We start from the raw sequence: 20,082 nt of genomic DNA, 5'->3' as shown, positions 1-20,082 counted from the left end.
GACCCTGGGCCTCATGGGAACAGTCCAGCTGTCAAAGCTCATGCCAACTCAGAGCAAAAAGCTACGTTCCGTGGATGGGCACCCCGGGACATAGCAGGAGGGTGGTTGTCCCCAGCGCCATATATGGCACACTGACCCCCCCCTTCTGTTTCCACGGGCTGGCCCCGGGGAGATGGTGGTCCCCTGGGCCGTATATGACTCAGGAGGGGGGCTGCACGGCCACCCTCCCAGTATTATCTATTGTGAAGGCCCCAGGAAGGTTGTGTCCCTAGGGCCAGGGGGGTCCCTACAGCCCCCACAATTTGTTACATGTATTGCCCCGGGGAGGTGGTGGTGCCCGTGGCTTTGAGGAAGCCCAGGAGAGGGGGTTTACCCAGCCACCCAGGAGGGTGGGGTCAAGCGGCCCTCCCTCCATTATTAAAATGAAAGCCCCGGGGAGGTGGTGGTCCCCAAGGCTTTGAGGAAGCCCAGGAGGGGGGGTTTACCCAGCCCCCCTCTACTTTGTAAATAAATCCCCAGGTTGTTGTCCCTGGGGTTCCAAGAGCCTTAGGAAGGGGGACCAGGCCTTCACGTGAGCTCATTTCAAAACAAGTGCAGGAGCCTGCATTTGTTTTGGTTTCTTTTTAATCACCAGAGTAGTGGATCTGTTGAGTTTTTTTGGTATTATTTTTTTTAATGCTTTTTTGCCCTAGCAGGGTCTCTCTCTGGTATCCCAGGACCAGAGCTAAGGGGTCAGGATATTCTTACCATGCCCCCCCTTTTTTTGTTTTTTTCAGGGACTCGGCTAAAGCCAAGTCTCCAGATGGCTGCCGACACTTTCTGTTGAAGTGTTGGCAGTCAATCACATTTAGGCACGGGAACAGTCGGATCCTCTGAGGATCCGTGTCTCTAGATATACAAATTTGGTTTTCCTTTAATATCTCTAAAACTACTGAATGGATTTACACCAAATAACAAAAGACACTCTTTCTAGAACAAGAGCTAGCTGTCTGACAAATTTGGTATAATTCTGGCCAACAGTTCGGGCTGTAGTCTTGTTCAAAATCCTTACGTGAATTAACATGGAAAATGCATTTTTATTTTTCTCCACTCTTTTTCTCGGCCCCCACTAGACCAATCGCCTCAAAACTTTCCATTCACAACTAGAATCACTGCTATACTTTTGGGGGAAATTTTGTTTACATTCGTCAAACAGTGCCAAAGATATAGGAAAGTAAATAAACGCTTCTCCTATGGAAACATGGGCATAACTATATTTACTGGCAACGGCCATTAGGTAATATATATACACACACATATATACATATAATATACCTACACATCCACACTACAAAAAACAAAGGTTAATGACGTTATAGTTCGCTTTGATAATATAATCTTAACTTATGTTAAAAAAAACAAGAAAGTCGCTGAAAATGAAAAATAAAGTTAATCTGATGCTAAAGTTTGATGTCCAAATGAGATAAGAACTTATTTAAAAACAAAAAATGCACTGAAATGTACCAGTTATAGTTTAGTGAATTAATTATAACTTGTGGCCTGTCAATCACTCCTTATTACTTACATCACTCATTACATGTTAAAAGACATCAGTGGTGTCATCAGTTAGGTCCTGGACCCACTCCTCCACACCTGGGCAATCTCTCCATTGTAACAAAGGCGGAGTCAGGGAAAGAAAGAGAATTGAGACACCTTGAATTGAATTATGTTGTGGAATTAGACACAAAGGACTTAGGAGGTTTAACTACAAATGAGGAGGTCTTTGTACATTTATGAACATAAACACAGCTGTGCCTCTAAGGTTATTGATTAAAGTCATGAATCTAATTATGTTTTAATGTAGGTTTTGTCTTTTATGTTTCTTACAGAATGTACTTAAGAGTAAGTCACAATGTTTGCTGCATTTTTGACTGGCAATATGGGATTTAATTAATTATACTGTGAAATCGCTAACATTATAGCTCATTAATTGTTAATTATTGAAACGGATTTACAAATAATTGCTCACTATGATGGAAATTAATGGAGTAGACGTATTGATGAATTTCTCTCATAAGAATATGAACACATTTTCTAATAATTACTTTTATTGTACTAAATGTGTTCTTTCTTTCAAGAATTACACTTGCACTTTAGTGTTTTCTTTAGGTTTATAGAGCATGCACGCACAATAGTGTAACTAGCATAAGAACGTGAAACAAAATGGTGATCCATATCATGATCAAGGCTATTCATTAGCCAAAACACGATTTTGGCATGGGTGAATAAAGTCACTTGCAATCACTCCACCAGTGCAGGAGCCTTTTGTGAATAGCAACAAATGATTTAGTGACATTTTGGGGATGGCGGACCCTTATTTAAGGAAGCTTCTCTCTCGCTGTCTCTTTTCTAGAAATTTCCTCTATTCCTGGTGCATCCAAAATGCCCTTCACCACACTAGTTTTTTTTCTAATATGTAGCAAATAGGAGCTTTGTTGTAAAAGGCCAAATTGCAGACTACATAGTCAGTGACCTAATATAAAATGAAGGGACCCATGCAAAATGTGATGAGCAATTCTTTAAACTTCCATATTTCACAGTTATTCATACTTGGAGCCTGATTAAGAGTTTGGCGGTCCATTGGACTGCTGAACCCGCGGTGGAGGTGGGGTGGCAGTCAGGGACCGCCACATCAGTGGTCCGACAGCCATATTACAAGAACCATTTTGGGACCGCTGCAACCACCAGGGAATTGTGTTCTCTGGTGATCTGGGAAAGCACTATGCTTGGTGTTGCTGCTGCAGCGCCGCCAAGCATATTCTGAGTTTTTCCACCACAAGCCTTTTCATGGCAGTGTGCTCGCAAAGAAAAGATTGGGGGAGGGTAAACAAAGTGGGCCCTTTAAGGCCTCCTGGTGCCCCTGTACACTGGGATGCATGCAGGGGGGCACATGGCGTGCCCCCCTGTGAACATGCAGGAACTTGCTTTGGCGTTCCCATAGCAAAGTCTTTTTGAAAGGTACCGCCTTGGGAACACTAAAGGACCGCCTGTCAGACCAGGAGAAAAATCCTAATCTGGTGGGTGGCCGGGTGTCAACTTTGGTGGTGCGGGGCAGTGACGTACCACCCCGCTCCCACACCACCAAAGTCGTAATCAACTCCTTAGGCTAAAAGGTAGGCACCTGAAGGGTGGAGAGCCCTCTACAACACAGGGGTTGCGGGGAGCTGGGTTATACCCTTGTACATTGTAAACATTGCTAAAATTTGACTATCTCCCAAACTATTGCATGCCTTCAAATTCAGAATTTACATCAGGGAGGGATTTGGCGCCAGAAATTGTCTATATTGAATTAAGAAATACACAAATGAAATATAGGAATTATTTCATGATTAAAATGTAAGCAATTAAAGTGAGGGAAACTGATTTTTGTTTCCACAGGTGTATCATGAAATGGAAGTTTACCTGTAAGAATAGGTAACTGACGATAAGTTGCAAGTTTGGACTGAAAATTATTCTCCATTAGAATTCTTTCCATGAAAAATAAATCAGTCTGAAATTTTGCTGAATGCAATATTTCATCTGCAGCATTTGGCGTTTCTTCAGGAATTCGAGCTAGAATAATATTTTCGACATCCATTATAGAACTGCTGGTACTGCTGCTATCTGAAAAATAAAAAAAATATTTGTATACATTATGATGTTAAAATGCCTAATAAGATTTATCCCATGCATGCATAGTGTCCAAAAACTTTAAAAGTGAAAGACATTTATTCAACTAGTATTATTCCTAGCATGGTATCTTGTTTACCTGTCCCTAATACAAATGTGAAAATATTTATGTTGGAATCAGGGATACAGGGCCTCAACAACACATAGGCAACTTACTTGCATGCTAGCTTAGGTCACACCCACGGTGTATCGTTTCTTGAAGGCGAGCTGGTTAAACATCTCACTAACAAGTGGGTTTAGACACTAGAAGTGAAAAGTTTTGTGATGGTTCCACTTTTTTTTTTATATTTAAGGGCCAGATGTAGGTAAATGCATTTCTGCGTTTCCTTAATAGCGATTTTTAGGGAATCGCTATTAAGGACTCGCAAAATGCCATGTAGGTAGGAATCGCAATATTTTTTGCGATTCCTTAATATTTCTTAATTGTGAATCGCAAATTGCGATTCGCAACAAGAAATACCTTCCCATTCATTCTTATGGGCCTAGAGGCGCATAGGAATGAATGGGAATTGCGCACGCAATTTACGAGTACCCAATAGGTACTCGCAAATTGCATGCGCAATTTCAAGGGAGCAAGGGTTCCAGAGGGACACCCTGTTGGAACCCTGAAATGTTCATGTGTGCACATGTGGCGCACATATATGACCTAAGGGCATGAATGTGTGCCACATGGCACTTTTGAAAATCACAAAAGAGTTTTTTAAAGAAAATCGCTAATTACCACCAAATTGAAGTTGGTTGTAATTAGCGATTCCTTAAGGCTAAATTGCACTTTCAGTTGTGCTACTTACATTGCATTTAAGGAATCGTAATTTGCGACTCCTTAAATGCAATCGCAAAAGAGGGAAAGGCAAATTATGCAATTCCTTATTTTGCGAGGGGCTCATTGTGTGCTACATTGCACACTGCTAATTTGCGATCGCAAATGCTGAAATTCTGCGAATTTCAGCGTTTGTGGGAGCAAATTGGCTTCCTAAATCTAGCCCTAAGTTTTGTAAATTTCTTAAAACGTTTTTGCTTTGCAAGGGGCATTTGATTAATTATTTTGTGTTTGCATAATCTTGAGGACAATTTTTACTTGCCCAACAGACTACAAACTGAGCGCGTCAATAACTTTTATTTTGAATTTGTTTTGAAGTGGACACAAATGATATGGTGCTGTTAATTTTTTAATCATTTACTTGAACATCTTGAAGTTTAGCATCCCACAGACAAGATTGCTTCTCAACCCTTTTCAAGATCTGGGAATCGATCAAACCAGAGCTCATATGGCTACCAGAGAGTAGACCATGTATTTCAAAATGGCACAAAGTCCTCAACAAGAGCTGGCTTAGTGGCAATGACATGTTTCATGTTTCTGGATCAACCCTTGAAGCTGTTACAAGCAGGCTCTGGTTAACATGTCACGGAGATGAGCGAAATGTATCCAGGAGGGTCCTCATAAGAACTCTTGAAAAAGTTCTTACTGACAAAAAGGGGATGGGCCAAAAGGGATTCAGTTTTTGGACTGGTAATGAACATTTATAGTTAAAAGGAGAGTTTGTGGTATATTCAGATCCACAAAATGCCCAGAAATTACCGTCAATCCAAGAACTTTGAGACCTAAATGAAACCTCTTCAGACAAGGCTAGGAGGTAAGGATCTTGTTTTGGCTGACAAGCAAGAGATTTGGAAAATGCAGTGCACCAAATGAATCTCCCACCAGTGAAAACAAAGGAAGTTTAAGCTCAATAGTGAGATAATTACGATCACGATCCATACAGTTTGCAGCGCCAGCTTAATGTTCCACGCATGCATTGCCCAGAGCAACGGTTCCCTGAAGGGAATGTTTTTCATGATCCCAGGAGGATGTTTTACACCTTCATCTTTAGCTGAAACCAATTGTCACGGGGACTACTGAATCAAGTAAGTAAGCAACAAGAGAAGGTTCTATTTGAGGGAGGCACTAATATTCTAGAGAGTATCACCTACTGAAATAATGCAAGAGGGACATTTAAGATAAAAATATAATACTATAAAACAAGAAATTTATATAAATAAGCGACACAAACAAATGTTCCTGTTATAACTGAGACTTTAAAAGGTATGCGATCTTTTAAACTGATTGATACTTTAAAAGAAATCAGCATTGATGCTCAGTCGCACAAAGCGGTTGCAACACTTTCAGAAGATCCGTCAAACTCAGTAAAGAATATATTAATTAAATCTGAACAGGTCACAGACTGAAGTAGCACTTTTTGCATTTCCTAATTATTTTTAAATGTTATGTTACGTTGGTTTCCAATGCATAATAACTTAAAGTAGAAAAAATAAAGCTATGTCAAACAGACAAAAAAGAGACAGAAGGGTGTAAAAAGCAGGGACTTGCATGAAGAGTACGTATTATACGTTCAAAAATCCACACATATAAGTAATTACAGAACATCTCATGGTAGAGTTTAGGGTAACAGTTTGATTATGGATAGATACCAAGAAATCTCAGAGCACTCTACCAGAATATGCACCAAATGAATCTAGCTTCTTGGTAGAGACTGAAAAGATTCCATTTTTAAAATGCCAAAGGAGAATACAAATTAAAAAAAATAAGAGATTCTGACCCAACAAAACTGTCAGGCAATTATTCTCAGGAGTAGCTCCAGGATAACAGACATCTCTTCTGATCAAACTCAGATGTGCGGTGTAAGAAAGGACATCATGTATGTTGTTGTCCCCCATTTGCTGCCATTAGGAGTCTGTGTGCTGTGTCATGCTACTGCTAAGGCAGGGGAATGGGCAGAATAGATTTTTCTGGGACCGGGGGACAAGCCAAAGCCTCATTCAATTTTACTGTCCAAAATTACCAGCTGGTAATATTCGGTTTAGTGTTCCTACATCTAGATTTCCTAGTCAATGAGTCAGTCGTCAGTCAAATCAGAATTCTATTCTGTAATTCTGCTCTTATTGTCTCGTAATAAGAACCTTTGGGCCAGAAGTACGAAAGTCTTACTTTGCATTTTCTACATAGCGATTCAGTAGGATTTGCTATTTAGGAAATGCAAAATGGTATATACAAAATTTGCAATTCCCTAATACCAATTCCTTCCAGAGTAGGAATCGCCATTAGGAAATAGCAAATAGGAAATGCTATTGCATTCCCACGTATGGGCCAAATAGGAAATCATCGCAGTTTAGGAAATCCAAACCCAAGGGTGCATCTGGGCCTAAGGCCTCCAAGGAGGCACCCCGAATTTTGTAGTGCGCATGTAAGTGCACATATGTCCAAGGGGCATATGTGTGCTTCATGTCACATTAAAAAATACATTTTTAAATGCATTTTTTAATTTTGCACGTTTGCCATCGACTTTGAGTCAATGGTAATTGCATTTCCTAAATGCCCAATTCACATTAAGGAAATGCTTTGTACATATGCTATAGGAATCGCACATAGGTAGTCCCTATTTGCATTTCCTAAATCGCAGTCGCAATTTCAGATTTTTACTGGTAGAATTGCAACTGGTTTTTGGCCTTTGTACATATTATAAGGATGTTTTGCATTTCTCCTATGGGCCAAAATTGTGATTGAGCCCATTAAGAAATGCAAAAAGCTTTCGTACATTTTGCCCTTAGTTTTAAAAATTCAATTTCAATGTTAAAATAAAATTTTTGATCATTTTACTAGAACAGTAACTTTGTAAAAATACACTTTGTGCTGCATGCGCCAAAACTGACTTACAGACAGTTTTGCCTTTATGTCTCTTCCACAGATTCAATACTCACTCCTGCTTGGAGTTATAGATCCGATCTCCTGGGGACAATAGCCTTGGCCTGTGCGCATGGAGAACGCAGTTTTAAACCTGGGGAATAACTCATTTTCTTCTAAACTCCACCTACTTTTTTATCTTTGGACTTACAAACATGTACATTGCTGGTTAAACCGAGTAGTTTGTGGCAAGCACGCGGTTCTTTGCCCAGAAGGATCGCATTTACAGGAAGACCTGAAAGAACACACAGTAAAGCAGTCAGGGAGGAGCGGACTCACCCGATTTACTCGTCATTGTGCTTCCTTCAACGACTTTCGATCTACTTCCGGTAACGCTGCCCGATGACTTGGTGCTCCTGGTTACTGCTTTTGTGGTTGTCTCACTTTCCAAGTTATTCATGGAATCATACAGGTCCCAGATAGTGGCCATTATGGCTAACAAAACGTATAACAAAATATAAATGCATTGCAGAGACGAGTGCTATGTTTATTCACACACAAACAAAAAGAGCAAAAATGACGGAGTTCTCTTCTTCCCCAATTTCTTGTCACATGAAACAGTTTTCAAACCTACTCTCAATGAATAAGGAAATAAACCACAACCACTGGAAAGCGAAACATTACAAACACGTTTTGTTCTGTTAATTACTACAGTAGACATAGATGACACCTTCAAATATGCAGACAGAGCAAGGTACTTAAAGCCATCCAGGTGCACATGTACAACCATCCACTCACAAGTGCCAGGAGACACATATACACCCACGCACACAGATCTACAGGCTCCCACGCGCATTGTCCACCTGGCATACAGCCATCCAGATTCACAGACGGAGATACTGTGGCTCCCACAGCACTGGTTACCACAGGAAGATTATCCACAGTTTAGGATTGAGAAGTACAGTGGGTTTTTTTTTTTCATATGTAGTGTACATTCCTTGTACATTTTAGGCACGGTCCTTGAACTTGGAGTCACACGTGAGCAGACTGTATTGTTCAAATTCAGCAGTTATAAAGTTCTGAGCTGTTTTGCAGGACTTTGTTTCCATGAAAGTTGAAGGCTTTTCGATATCCTTGATTTCAGGGCCTATGAACCAATGGTAAAAATGGAAGGAAGGTGTGAACGGCGTAACAATGGACATGGGAAGGTTGAGAGAATAGATCCTCTCAGGGAGTATTGGGTCAGACTGTGATGGCATCAACAGCCATGTCTAGCAAAGTGAACATTAGGGTGGTGCACAACGTAAGTGCTATTGGGCCCCTTGTTTATATGAACTATTGAGGGGGACAGGCAGTCCAAAAGAAGGAGTCACGCACAATTGCATCAACATACTTTTGACTTCATAGAGCTTCATAAAGTGTTAGCACATTTTACTGCTTTTGCTGGGGAAGCTCATTCCTTAGTGAGGACATGAGGGATATGTGATGATCCTATGCAGGGATGCTGCTGTGTCTTTGGATGAGCATCCCTGAGGTTTTGATGCAGGTTTATGGTCCCCAGACCTTAAGAGGGTGATGTGAAGTTATGCTTCATAACAAGGACAGTATCTCTATCCTCGAAACTGTATGAGGCCGCAGTAGTGAGCTACTACTGCCACATTCTGAGGTTGTCTTCAATTATATTTTTCCTAGGATCAGCTTGCTGATGTGAACTGCTCTCCCCTTGCGCAGCTCCATCCTTAAGGCACTGCCCCCAGCACCTTCAGGTGTCCCAGGTAGGTGTTCAAGGCCCTACTCCACCAGCAAGCTCCTGCCTGCGCCTCATCACTGGTGGTTCAGTGGAAGAGCCTGATCTTCTGCTGGTCCGCTCTCTCAGCTTTTTTCTGTTTGCTCTTTTTTTCTATTTTCTTTTTGCCTATTTACACTGTTTGCCTCGGTTTGCCTTATTTGCCTTTCCCGCTGCTGCTGCCCTTGCTGCCCCTCCCCCTGCATGTTCCCGTTCTTGCCTCCCAACTGCTCACCCACCACCAACCCCTACTTAAGTTCATCTGCGCCCGTCCGCAGCCCAACCGTGACCAGAGCCAAGGACCCTGGTCCCCTGAACCCCCGCCGCTACGACCCCAGCACTCTCCATGTGCTCAACCCTGGACGCAACATAACTGCCAGCTCTCGATGCCAAGCAACTCCCAAGGCCAATTCTCCTGCTGACACTGCTGCCACATCTTCAGACCCAGACAGCTGCACCCAACACAGCGGATGCCAGCGTACACAAACCCCTGAGCTGCATCCTCCTCAAAGTGAGCTCCCTGAACAGACACGCAGGAGAAGTTTTGGGACCTACTCAACACCCACTCGCCCGACATTGCCTTCCTCACAGAGACCTTGACCATCGCCAGCTCCGCTCCCTACATCGCAACCGCCATCCCCGAAGGATACAAGATCCTGAGGAAGGACCACCTGACTGCCCCGGAGGAGGCCTCACCATCTTCCACAAAATCTCCCTCCGACTGACAACTTCCGACCCGGACGACACGTCACCCCCATGGAAAACTTCCACTTACAGATCCAGCTCAACCCCAGAACGACACTCTGTGGGATACTTGCCTACAGACTGCCCGGACCCCACTCCCTATTCAGCAATGCCATCACAGACTACATCTCTCCCCACACCCTCGCCTCCATAGACTACATACGGCTCGGAGATCTGAACTTCCACCTAGACAGCCTCAGTGACCTCAACACCACCAACCTCCTACAGAGCCTCACTGACATTGGACTGCAGCAACTTGTCTCTACTCCCACCCACATGGCAGGGCACTCCACACAACCGCTCTGGATGGACCACCACTGCGTCCATTTCTCCTTCTCGAAACCCACTGCACACAAGGTCACGCCATGCCTCCTACGCATAAACAGGAGCAAAATCACTGAAGAACACCTGACCTCTGCCCTCAGCTGCACTCCTCCCCCTACCATGACAGACGCCAACATAGCAGCAAACGACCTTCACCAAACGATGGCCAGCTGCACCAGCACCCTAGCCATCCTCGAGAACTCCGCCAGACAATACTTCGCAAAAGCAACCTGGTTCAACTTGGACATCCACTCGTGCCAATGACTGGAGAAAGCATGGAGAAACACCAAAACTCCGGAAGCATGAACTGCCTACAAGGCTGCCACCACGACTCACCACCAACTCATCAGATAAACTAAAAGGAACTTCATCCAGGACAGAATCCTCTCCAAGTCCCACAACTCCAAGGAACTCTTCGCCATCATACAAGAACTCACCAGACACCACAGCAATACAACTGACGTCCCTCCCTCCCAAGACATCTGGCAACAAACTCAGCTCCTTCTTCCACCACAAGATCAGAACGCTCTACGACACCTTTGATGACCAAAACCATGGCACCGACCCTCCACCCTCCACCAGCGATGTTACCCAGCCAACCCTCCTCACCTGGACCCCTATCACCACAGAAGACACAGCAAAAACCATGAAAAGCATCCACTCTAGAGCACCCACTGACCCCTGCCCACTGCACATTTTCCACAGCGCCGCCATCGCATCAGAACTACGACAAACAATCAAATGCGCCCTCAAAACCGCCACATTGCCCAATGACTGGAAACACGCCGAAGTAAAACCCCGCCTCAAGAAGCCCTTCGCAGACCCAACTGACCTCAAGAACTACAGGCCCATCTCCTTTCTCTCCTTGGCCAACAAGGCCATCGAGAAAGTGGTCAAATCCCAGCTATCTTAGAAACCAACAACCTCCTCGAGTCCTCTGAATTCGGATTCTGCAGCAACCACTGCACTGAGGCTGCCCTCAGACGCCGCTGATGACATCTGCACCCTCCTTGATCAAGGCCACACTGCAGCCCTCATACTACTGAACTTATCAGCAGCCTTCAACACCATTTCCCACCGCATAATAGCCGCCAGACTCTAAGACGCCGGTATTTGTGGGGACCCCCTTAGACTGGATCCAAACCTTTCTCTCAGGCAAAACACAAAGAATAAGACTCCCAACTTTCCTCTCCAAGCCCACAGAGATCAGATGCAGAGTACCCCAAGGATCTTCCCTCAGACCCACACTCTTCAACACCTACATTGCCACCATCATCATAAAACATGGACTCAATATAGTATCTTACACCGACGACACCCAAATCATCCTCTCTCTCACCAAGGAACCCAACATCACCAAGCACAGTTTCCAAGAAGGAATGAAGGACTTTGCATCCTGGATGAGCAGCAGCTGCCTGAAGCTCAACTCAGAGAAAACAGAAGTCCTCATCCTCGAGTCCACTCCCTCTGCATGGGACAATACCTGATGGCACCCCACTCTTGGAAACCCACCAACCCCTACAGACCATGCCCGCAACCTGGGCATCATACACCACTCCTCACTCACCATGATCTGCCAGATCAATGCCGTGTCCTCCACATGCTTCAAGACCCTCCGTGTACTCCACAAGACCTTCAAATGGATCCCCCACGACTCCAGGAAGACATTCACCCACGCACTTATCACCAGCAGACTGGACTACCGAAACACACTCTACACCGGAATCAACAAAACTCTCCTTCACAAACTCCAGAACGTTCAGGACGCCGCAGCCAGACTCGTCCTCAGCATCCCACGACAGGACCACATCACCAAGCACCTCTGCGACCTCCACTGGCTCCCCGCCAAAAAAAGAATAACCTTCAAACTCCTCACACACGCCTACAAAGCTCTCCATAAGACCGGACCCCAATACCTCAACAAAGGAATCTCCTTCCACGCCCTCAAGAGAAACCTCCACTTCACCGATCTAGCCCTAGCCATGGTCCCCCACATCACCAGAACCAGAACAGGTGGCAGATACTTCTACTAAATCACGGCCAAGACCTGGAACAAACTCCCCCTCAGCATCAGACGAAGCCCGACACGGCACCTGTTCAGAAAGGACCTCAAGACCTGGCTCTTCGGATGACCACGGAGCTGCCCGCAACCCCTCCCCCTCTGCGCCTTGAGACCCTCACGGGTGAGTAGTGTGCTCTACAAACCCTTGATTGATTGATTTATTGATTGATTGATTGATTAAACCTATGCCCTTCCCCCCTCGTACAATTAGTTGACTATTTAACTACACCGATTCTTTGTCAATGTTTTGATCTGAATAGTGAGATACTACAGTGATTAGACCAAAGTAAACAGGAAACGTTCTGCAAGTAAAAATATTGGATATTTTATCCAATTATATAGAAGGGGAGGGGTGGGGGTATAGCGGAAAAAGTGGAAATGTAGAAGGAGAAAGATGCAGTTTCAAGTCACAAACCCTATAAACATGAGAAAACATACCAGCAGCATTTAGGTACACCACAGCAACTCAAGACCACTTGACAGCTCTTCTCACATGGGCCATATAAGAACCACACACCTCTCCAACCAAACAGATATGTCCATCTGTAATCGCTGTACAACAGTCAGAGTGATGCAATGTAACATTAGCAGGAATAGTGTGCTACACACATGCTAGATAATATCTCATCACCATCTCCAGTTATAGGTTTTTTTTTTAAATCAGATAACATTGGCTGAAGAATAAGAAACGAAAATTCTCATATTAAAAAATATTACATCAATGAGAATATGTTCTTGAGAAATGCCTACTGCCTTGAATATATGACATGCCTTCTGCTAATCTCTTCCTCTGAATTGTCTGAAACAATTAACTTAATCTGAAATAATTAACATAATGCAAATCAATTAAACAGTTACCTGCGTCTGCCATATGGATTTTGTCACTTTGTACTTCTTTACTCTTTGGCGCTCCATTAAAGGTCTGTGTCATTCTTTCTATATATCTGTCATTTCCAACTCTGTTTTTACTAATCTCGGAATAGACGTCATTCTTTAACCTTGAAGAAAATAAATCATTGGGTAAGATTTATACACTTACACTGATGGCTATTCAAAACACAAACACTCCAGATCTCCGTGTCCACTGACTTCTCTAGGTAGGTAGGTGGGGGGGGGGGGGGGTGTGCATGTATATACTCATTGAAAATTCATCTGATGAAAGTAACGATTGATACCTTAATTAAGCTAAGTGATTTATTTGCAAGCTTTTACAAAAAGATTCCACTTCTACAGGCGCTGTCCAAATGAGGCTTAGAAATAAAGAATTTTTGTTGGATAAGTTTAATGTGTGCATACTATGCTTAGGAATTACAGCCAGGCATGGTTGAATGTTACACTTTGTAAAACTCACTTTTGCAGAAGAACACAAAGTGAAAGAATATGTTGTCTAACTATTTTATTTGCATTGTACCTTAAAAACAGAATCATCAGTCTCTGTAACAATGTTTTAGTGCTTACATCCAAAACACAAGCATCCTGCCTCAACATTCTTTTACATAAAAGAGCACTGGAACAGAAAATGCAACTTTTAGGCAAAGTCTGTTATGTGCTGTTTTCTTTTATTGGAGGCACAGGTATGGAGGCATGAGGTATGGAGAAATCAGTTCAATTTCTGAGATGCTGGTAGGGATGGGGCAGAGGCATTATTAGGTCTTGTGCAGTGGTGACTTGTGACATTTGAACGTGGTGGGACATAAAAGTTCGGGATGAGTGTCCTGTGACGAGTGAGAGAGACTGACGGTCATAATGGAGGTTCCGGGGGTGTTCTCCTTCCGGTAACACTTTGAAAATTAAGTGGGCAAATGGTGCATTTTCAAGCAAATGTGAAAAAGTAAGAGGGTTTATAACGTCATTGCGAAAGTGTAGACTTAAAATATTGAAACACATAAAAATGCTGCATATCTTATTGAATTAAAATTCTTCAACATCTTATATATTATCTGTATAACTTACAAGTTTGCTGCAGATCAAGCTAGAAACTGGATTCAAGCTAGTCTGGCTGATGAGGGGTGATTACTCCTAAACCGATCCCAGTATGCTTGTTTCTGTCGAAGGAGGACCTGGCTTGGCATTCGAGCTGGACAGTTCCCATGAGGAGCAGGGTTAAGACTGATTTGCATATGGCTGGTTCGAAACTGGGTTGGCATGGTGAGCAAAAGAATGGGGGATTAAACCCAGATCTTTGTGACTGGGGGTGAATGGTTGGATTGCTCAGCATTCTGTCCATCAATTGTTCTTTTTGCTTTTGTAACAAGCTGCACAGCACATTTACTAACTTTCCGAGCTGGTCGCAAGAACAGACTAGTGTGCATCAAAGGCAAGGTTGGGATTTCCTTTTCGAATGTTTACACTGAGCTGACTACAGGGTGAGGCCATATGTCCTGCCATCTCTTACCAGGTCCTGTGTTTATGTCCTGACAAATGGTTTATATTTATTGCTTGCATTTGGATGGGGCGGAAGTGCCCGTTTTCTACAGTTTTATTCAGGCAGAATCCATTTGTCAGGACATAAACACAGAACTACTTTGGTGAAAGAAAGCCCAGGCACCTTGCCTTTGATGCCTCATCACAGACAAACTATTATTGTTAAGCACACATATTGCCACAATCGGGGTTGTACTGGTGATCTAAAATATCCCTGGTAAATTTTGTCAGACCAGCAACCCAGTACGTGTATAACAAGCACCCAAGAAAATGTAGGCAAAAATGGCACTTGCTAGAGTACATTTTTCATTATATATTCAATTGTATTCTCTTTCAAAGCACTTTTAAAGCAACAATCTTTGATGGGACTCTTCAATGATTCCCTCACTATCACCCTCCAACAGTGCCATTCATCTCTCCACAGCCCCTCCGTCATATGCATTTCATTTTTTTATAGAGCCTCTCATTGCAGTGGAGGGTATCAGAGCACGTTACATCTCTCACACACACACACACAGACAATGAATACTACATGGGTAGATCAGTGAATAGAAAATATTACATAAGACAAAGAGAACTACAAAGTGTAGGATTCAAGTCATCCATGCTGGTTGGCATTTTTTAAGAGTGCTTCGTAAAAAGAGATACAAGACATTCATGTCTAAGAATAGAGAAAACACAATTGTATGTACAGAACAGTTAGTAAATCACTGCACGGTTTTTGTATGATCAATGACAACACTGCACAAATACATACTTTAGATACACTTATACGCACATGTTAATATTGAAATGCAAATAAACAACATGATTTTGAGGACCAGCAAATGAAATTCCATGCACATAGAGTGGCAGGCAGGTTCTGCTGGTGCATGCCAACATACACAACACACCCACAGATTCACAGGTATCAGTCATGCTAACTAAAAGCAAAGCTGGCTTGCACACCCTTTCAGAGATCCACGCAAGCATATAGGCACGCACTAAATGCCACACATTTCTGGGACTACTGGCACTGTACTACACATTGAAAATGCCAACAATCAGTGGTGTGCGTACACACAGCAAAATACTAGTACAGTAGCACACGTCCAATCACTGGTACATACTGGCACGCATGAATGCAGTCATGTGTACACATATTGCCCCAAAAAAAAAACATATTAGTAATGGAAACAGTACCCAGACCCCGCCGGACCATCTCTAAAATACCCCATCACTTACCTGAAGATTATGTGGTGGGAGAGGTACAAAACATCACCCCTGGATGTTGGTCCTATACCTTCTGCCCCTTTTTCCAGGTGAGAAGGTAGTGCAGACCGTTTTGCCCCTCAGGGGAGGGGGCTTAGTTGCCCTCCAGGGGTGCGGTGACAGTGCCACCTCACGCTGCAATCAGCATCGGTGGCCAATGAAGGTTGGAGTCTCACAGGGGTAGTGGCAATCTCCGGTTTATTTCATTACAGAAATTGGAGTCTTTGCACTCCTCCAGGTCTCCCTTGTTCCTGAGCCCCTCCTCCAAGCTGTCAAAGACATGGGTGACACTGGAGCGCAATGTCTGCACGGCCGCAATCACCTGGGCGAAGTCCTCTAGGTTCACAGCGTCTGCCATTTCTGCATATGGTCATTCTCAGTCTTCCATACTGACCCTTCTTTCTCACCCACAGCCTTTCCCTACCGCTATCTAACCATCTTTTTTCTGCATTGCTGCAGAGTAGTAAGAAGAAGTGGAGGGAGAAAAGATGCGGTCTTAAAGAGGTGTTAAGCACACATGGATTAGAGACTGCAGTTGTGCAACTGCCGTTAGTGCCGCAAGTCCTGAGCAACCCAGATGTTGCTCCCTTGCTGAGAGCAGCACCAGGATTTGATCAGGCAGGTGAACTCAGTGCCCTTTCTGAGTGCAGAGGGCTGTGGCTGGCCACCCCCTATTCTTCTATTACAGATGGTGACAGGCTTCTGGTACGCATGTCGGGCTGGTCTGCCAACCTGACATGCGCACTTTGAAGTACAAGTGTGTGCCGAAGATTTTTGAGCCCCACCCACTCATCACTAAGTAACTGGCTTGTGGCTAATTAAATAAAGAGAAAAATGCACATAGCCCGCAACCGGAAAAAAATAATTAAACTCAACATGTACTTACATTAATTTCGGGAGCTTGTGGAGCCAAGTATAGGGGGACAATGCCCCAACTCTCTAGTAATGGAGCCACTGCTGGTCTTGTGGGTGTCTGTCCATTCTGTATCCAGGCTAAAAAGAGATGTGGATGTCTCTGAGAGATCCCCAAGGAAAATGACCATCCAGTCATTTGTCATGGCAACAACTCTGGCCCATGGAACAACCACAGGTCTGGGATAGAATCGATCATGTCAGACGAGTGACTCTGGAAAGCTGGTTGGGTGGGGCACAGCCTAAGTGCAGTTATTAGACACCCATGTTGGTAGCATCTGTCTACAAATGTAATTAAAGTCATCCAAAAGAACAGTGGGACAAATGTCTCAATAGTATCACTGGGAAGCAAGTAGGGTTGGGGTAGAATCATTAAATAAATAAGGATGTGGCGGAGTTAATTACATCATTGGTCAGTGCCTCTTTACATGAAGAAGTCTAGGGACGCAGTTAATCACAAACACTTCTTCTGTCACAGAAAGATGGGTACATCAAAGTCAGATCCAATAAAATGTTAGGTTGATTACTCAAGACAAGACTAGGAATTGTCAGTCATCTGTCCTGTCTTCAATTATTGAAGGTTGATGGAACTGAAGTGGGGTCAGCCGCACAGGAGACAAATTGTGTGCGGGTAGGTAACTAAGGGCTATACAAAGTTACTGATATGCCTCTGGTTTGTTGACAGTGCCTGGGTACAATTATTTGGATTTTTAAGTTGGTGCATCTTCAAAAGTGATTTCAAGGCAGATAGAGAAAGGAAGACCTATGAATGCAAATACATGCACCTGGTCAATACAATGATTAGTCATTTGAAAAGTCTCTTGATCTTCACGAGTCATTCTCCTGAACGAAACACTTCCCGCCTTTCCTTCCACCCTTCCAGATACACAGGTTGTAACGTTCTGGCCAGAAATACTCACCATTTTCTGTAAAGGCACTCATGTGACGTGTGTGACTTTGTCAAGATCTTCCAGTCTAAAGAGACATTTACCAGATGTAACTGGCTCCACCCAAGCCTTGCAAACCTAGAGGCACCAATCTTTTATTCCTAACATGGGACAACGTAAACAAGTTGAAACATGTATTTATGAGCATGACCAGTGCAAGTTCTCATCACCAATAGAAAAACGTGCAGTCAGCAACAGTGTATAAAGCAGAGCAAGCGTCCCTCAAACGAAAGGATTTATAGAACAGGCAGCAGCAGAGCACATATTTGCCACCACTTGTGTCAGGTCTAGATGGTGTACAAGTATGATTTCTGAAACCTGAGGATATAAGCACGGAAGAGCGACTGTATGCCTTCACAAGATCATTAGAAATGTGAGGGAGTTTGTATCATTCCTAGTGATCCTCAGTGATCTCTCTGTCCTTTGATTTCGAGTAGAAAAGGGGTCTAACCTTCTCAGGTCCCTCTCACAGGTCACAGGGGCCAAGAGCAGCAGGTACAATCCACTGAGATTCCTTTAGCAAGTGTCGCAGTTTTTCCGTGGGAAGTTTGTTGATGGTCTTGGTTTGTAAGGGTCACCAGCCTATGGATAGAAGGAGGCCCTAAGACATCTAGACCCTTTCAACCAAATGGAGTAAAGGTTTCTAGGCCCTGACCTATATACGTTTGCAGCAGTTCCAATTTACTTTATTGCAAACAGGCCCAAAATGCAAAGTTTCAGGGCAAATCAGAGATAGCGAAGGTAGTCGGCCACTCTAAACTTAGGCTCTGAGGCTGGGTGCGGGAGTGGGCCGTGTACTATTGTAATCCTAGTCTTCTCCCTTATCTCACAAAGAAATCCAGTTTAAAGCAGGTTCTATTGCCACCACAAACCTCGGTTTCAAGAGCACCAACATGTTGCATATCTCTCAGCAGGCCCATCAAGGATGATTAGGCAGGATTTGACACTGTAGCGTCAACAGAATTCCCACAGCTCCCACTGTGCATATTCAATGGAGCTCAGAGGAGTCATCGCTGGCATTCAGGTCAGTCTATTGTGTGCTCCTGAGAAGAATTTCACACCTCTTTGACATCTCTTACCGGGCTGAGCACAGACTGCAAGTTGCTAGGGAGTTAATGCAAATTAGCCTCCAGGAACTTCAGGCAGGGAAAAGGTGACATTTCAAAAGTTACTTTTCCTTAATATTTATTAAAAAATCCTATCCTGCCATTGAAATGAATTTTTAGTAACTATTAGAAATTATGTTGTAATTATTTTTTTTTTAGCTTTTCAGTTCCTAAGATACACTATTAGCATTTTAATCTATACTGCACATGGGACAGCCAGGCTTGCCACAATGAAAATAGCTTTTAGGGACTGTGGGGACATGGTAACATTACTTTTCTATGTGTCCCACTTTTAAATATACACCCTACAATGTGGCTACAAGACTTACATAGGAGTGACTTATTAATATTCAAAAGGAAGGTTTTTACCCAATAAAAAGGGTTATTTTAACAGGTCACACTGCAGGTTTCAATTGCAGCAGTGAATAGTAGGCCTGAAGACATGTTTTGCAGTCACACTAGTTGACTGCACAATAAGTGCTGCTGCTCAGGACCAGTTTTAGCACTAGTGGCGCCTGGTGCGACAATTTGTTTTTTGGCGCCCCCTCTGCCATGGCCTCCTCCTCGGATTCTCTCACTAGCCCCCTGCAAAAGAGCCCCTCAGTTCTCCATAACCTTTTCCACATACATTTCATTTGTTATAAAGCACTGGTAAATGCTGGATTTACTAAACCACTCAGCTATCCACATAAAATACAGACCCAGTCTGGGCAGTAGACATATTAACCCTCTGCGCTACTTTAGGACTAGTAAAAACTGCCACTAGACAAGTCTCCATCTCTCTCTCTCTCTAGCAGGAACATTAATCACAAGAGTTATCTTGACACTTTTATTGCTGCCTGCAAGCTGAATGCACAAGGAATTCTGCAGCAGATGCTTTTTATTCTTAAGTTATTGCTAAACACAGCGCCCCACCCCCCCCCCTGCGGTCGGTGCTCCCCCTCCAGGTCAGCTCCAAGTGCAGACGCACCAGCTGCAATACCCAAAAGGCAGCCCTGCTGCTGCCCACAGGTATCCTTTAACTGTCCCTGTCATGGGTGCAGTTTCTACACCATATACTATGCCTAGTTGCCACCTACTGACAATACTAGGTGTTATGCGGCATTTCAAAAAGTTACCCAAATTGCTGCCGCAGCTAA

At 43.6% G+C, this 20,082-nt stretch overlaps 1 protein-coding gene across 1 annotated transcript in view; it reads right to left on the bottom strand.

Moving 5' to 3' along the window:
• DNAI4 (dynein axonemal intermediate chain 4) overlaps positions 1–20,082 on the bottom strand; it is a 365,428-nt gene that overhangs the window by 186,585 nt on the left and 158,761 nt on the right. The window contains exons 6-8 of the mRNA XM_085600143.1: positions 13,162–13,301; positions 7,727–7,882; positions 3,442–3,642 (exon numbers count right to left, since the gene is read on the bottom strand). Coding sequence (XP_085456269.1) covers positions 3,442–3,642; positions 7,727–7,882; positions 13,162–13,301 — 497 coding nt within the window. The remainder of the gene's footprint in view (positions 1–3,441; positions 3,643–7,726; positions 7,883–13,161; positions 13,302–20,082) is intronic.

This window comes from Triturus cristatus, chromosome 4_2 (assembly GCF_964204655.1).
Source record: "Triturus cristatus chromosome 4_2, aTriCri1.1, whole genome shotgun sequence".
In the NCBI taxonomy this organism is placed as follows: Eukaryota; Metazoa; Chordata; class Amphibia; order Caudata; family Salamandridae; genus Triturus; species Triturus cristatus.
Note: the sequence above shows the minus strand (reverse complement) of the source record. Positions and strands in the feature narration are given on the sequence as shown.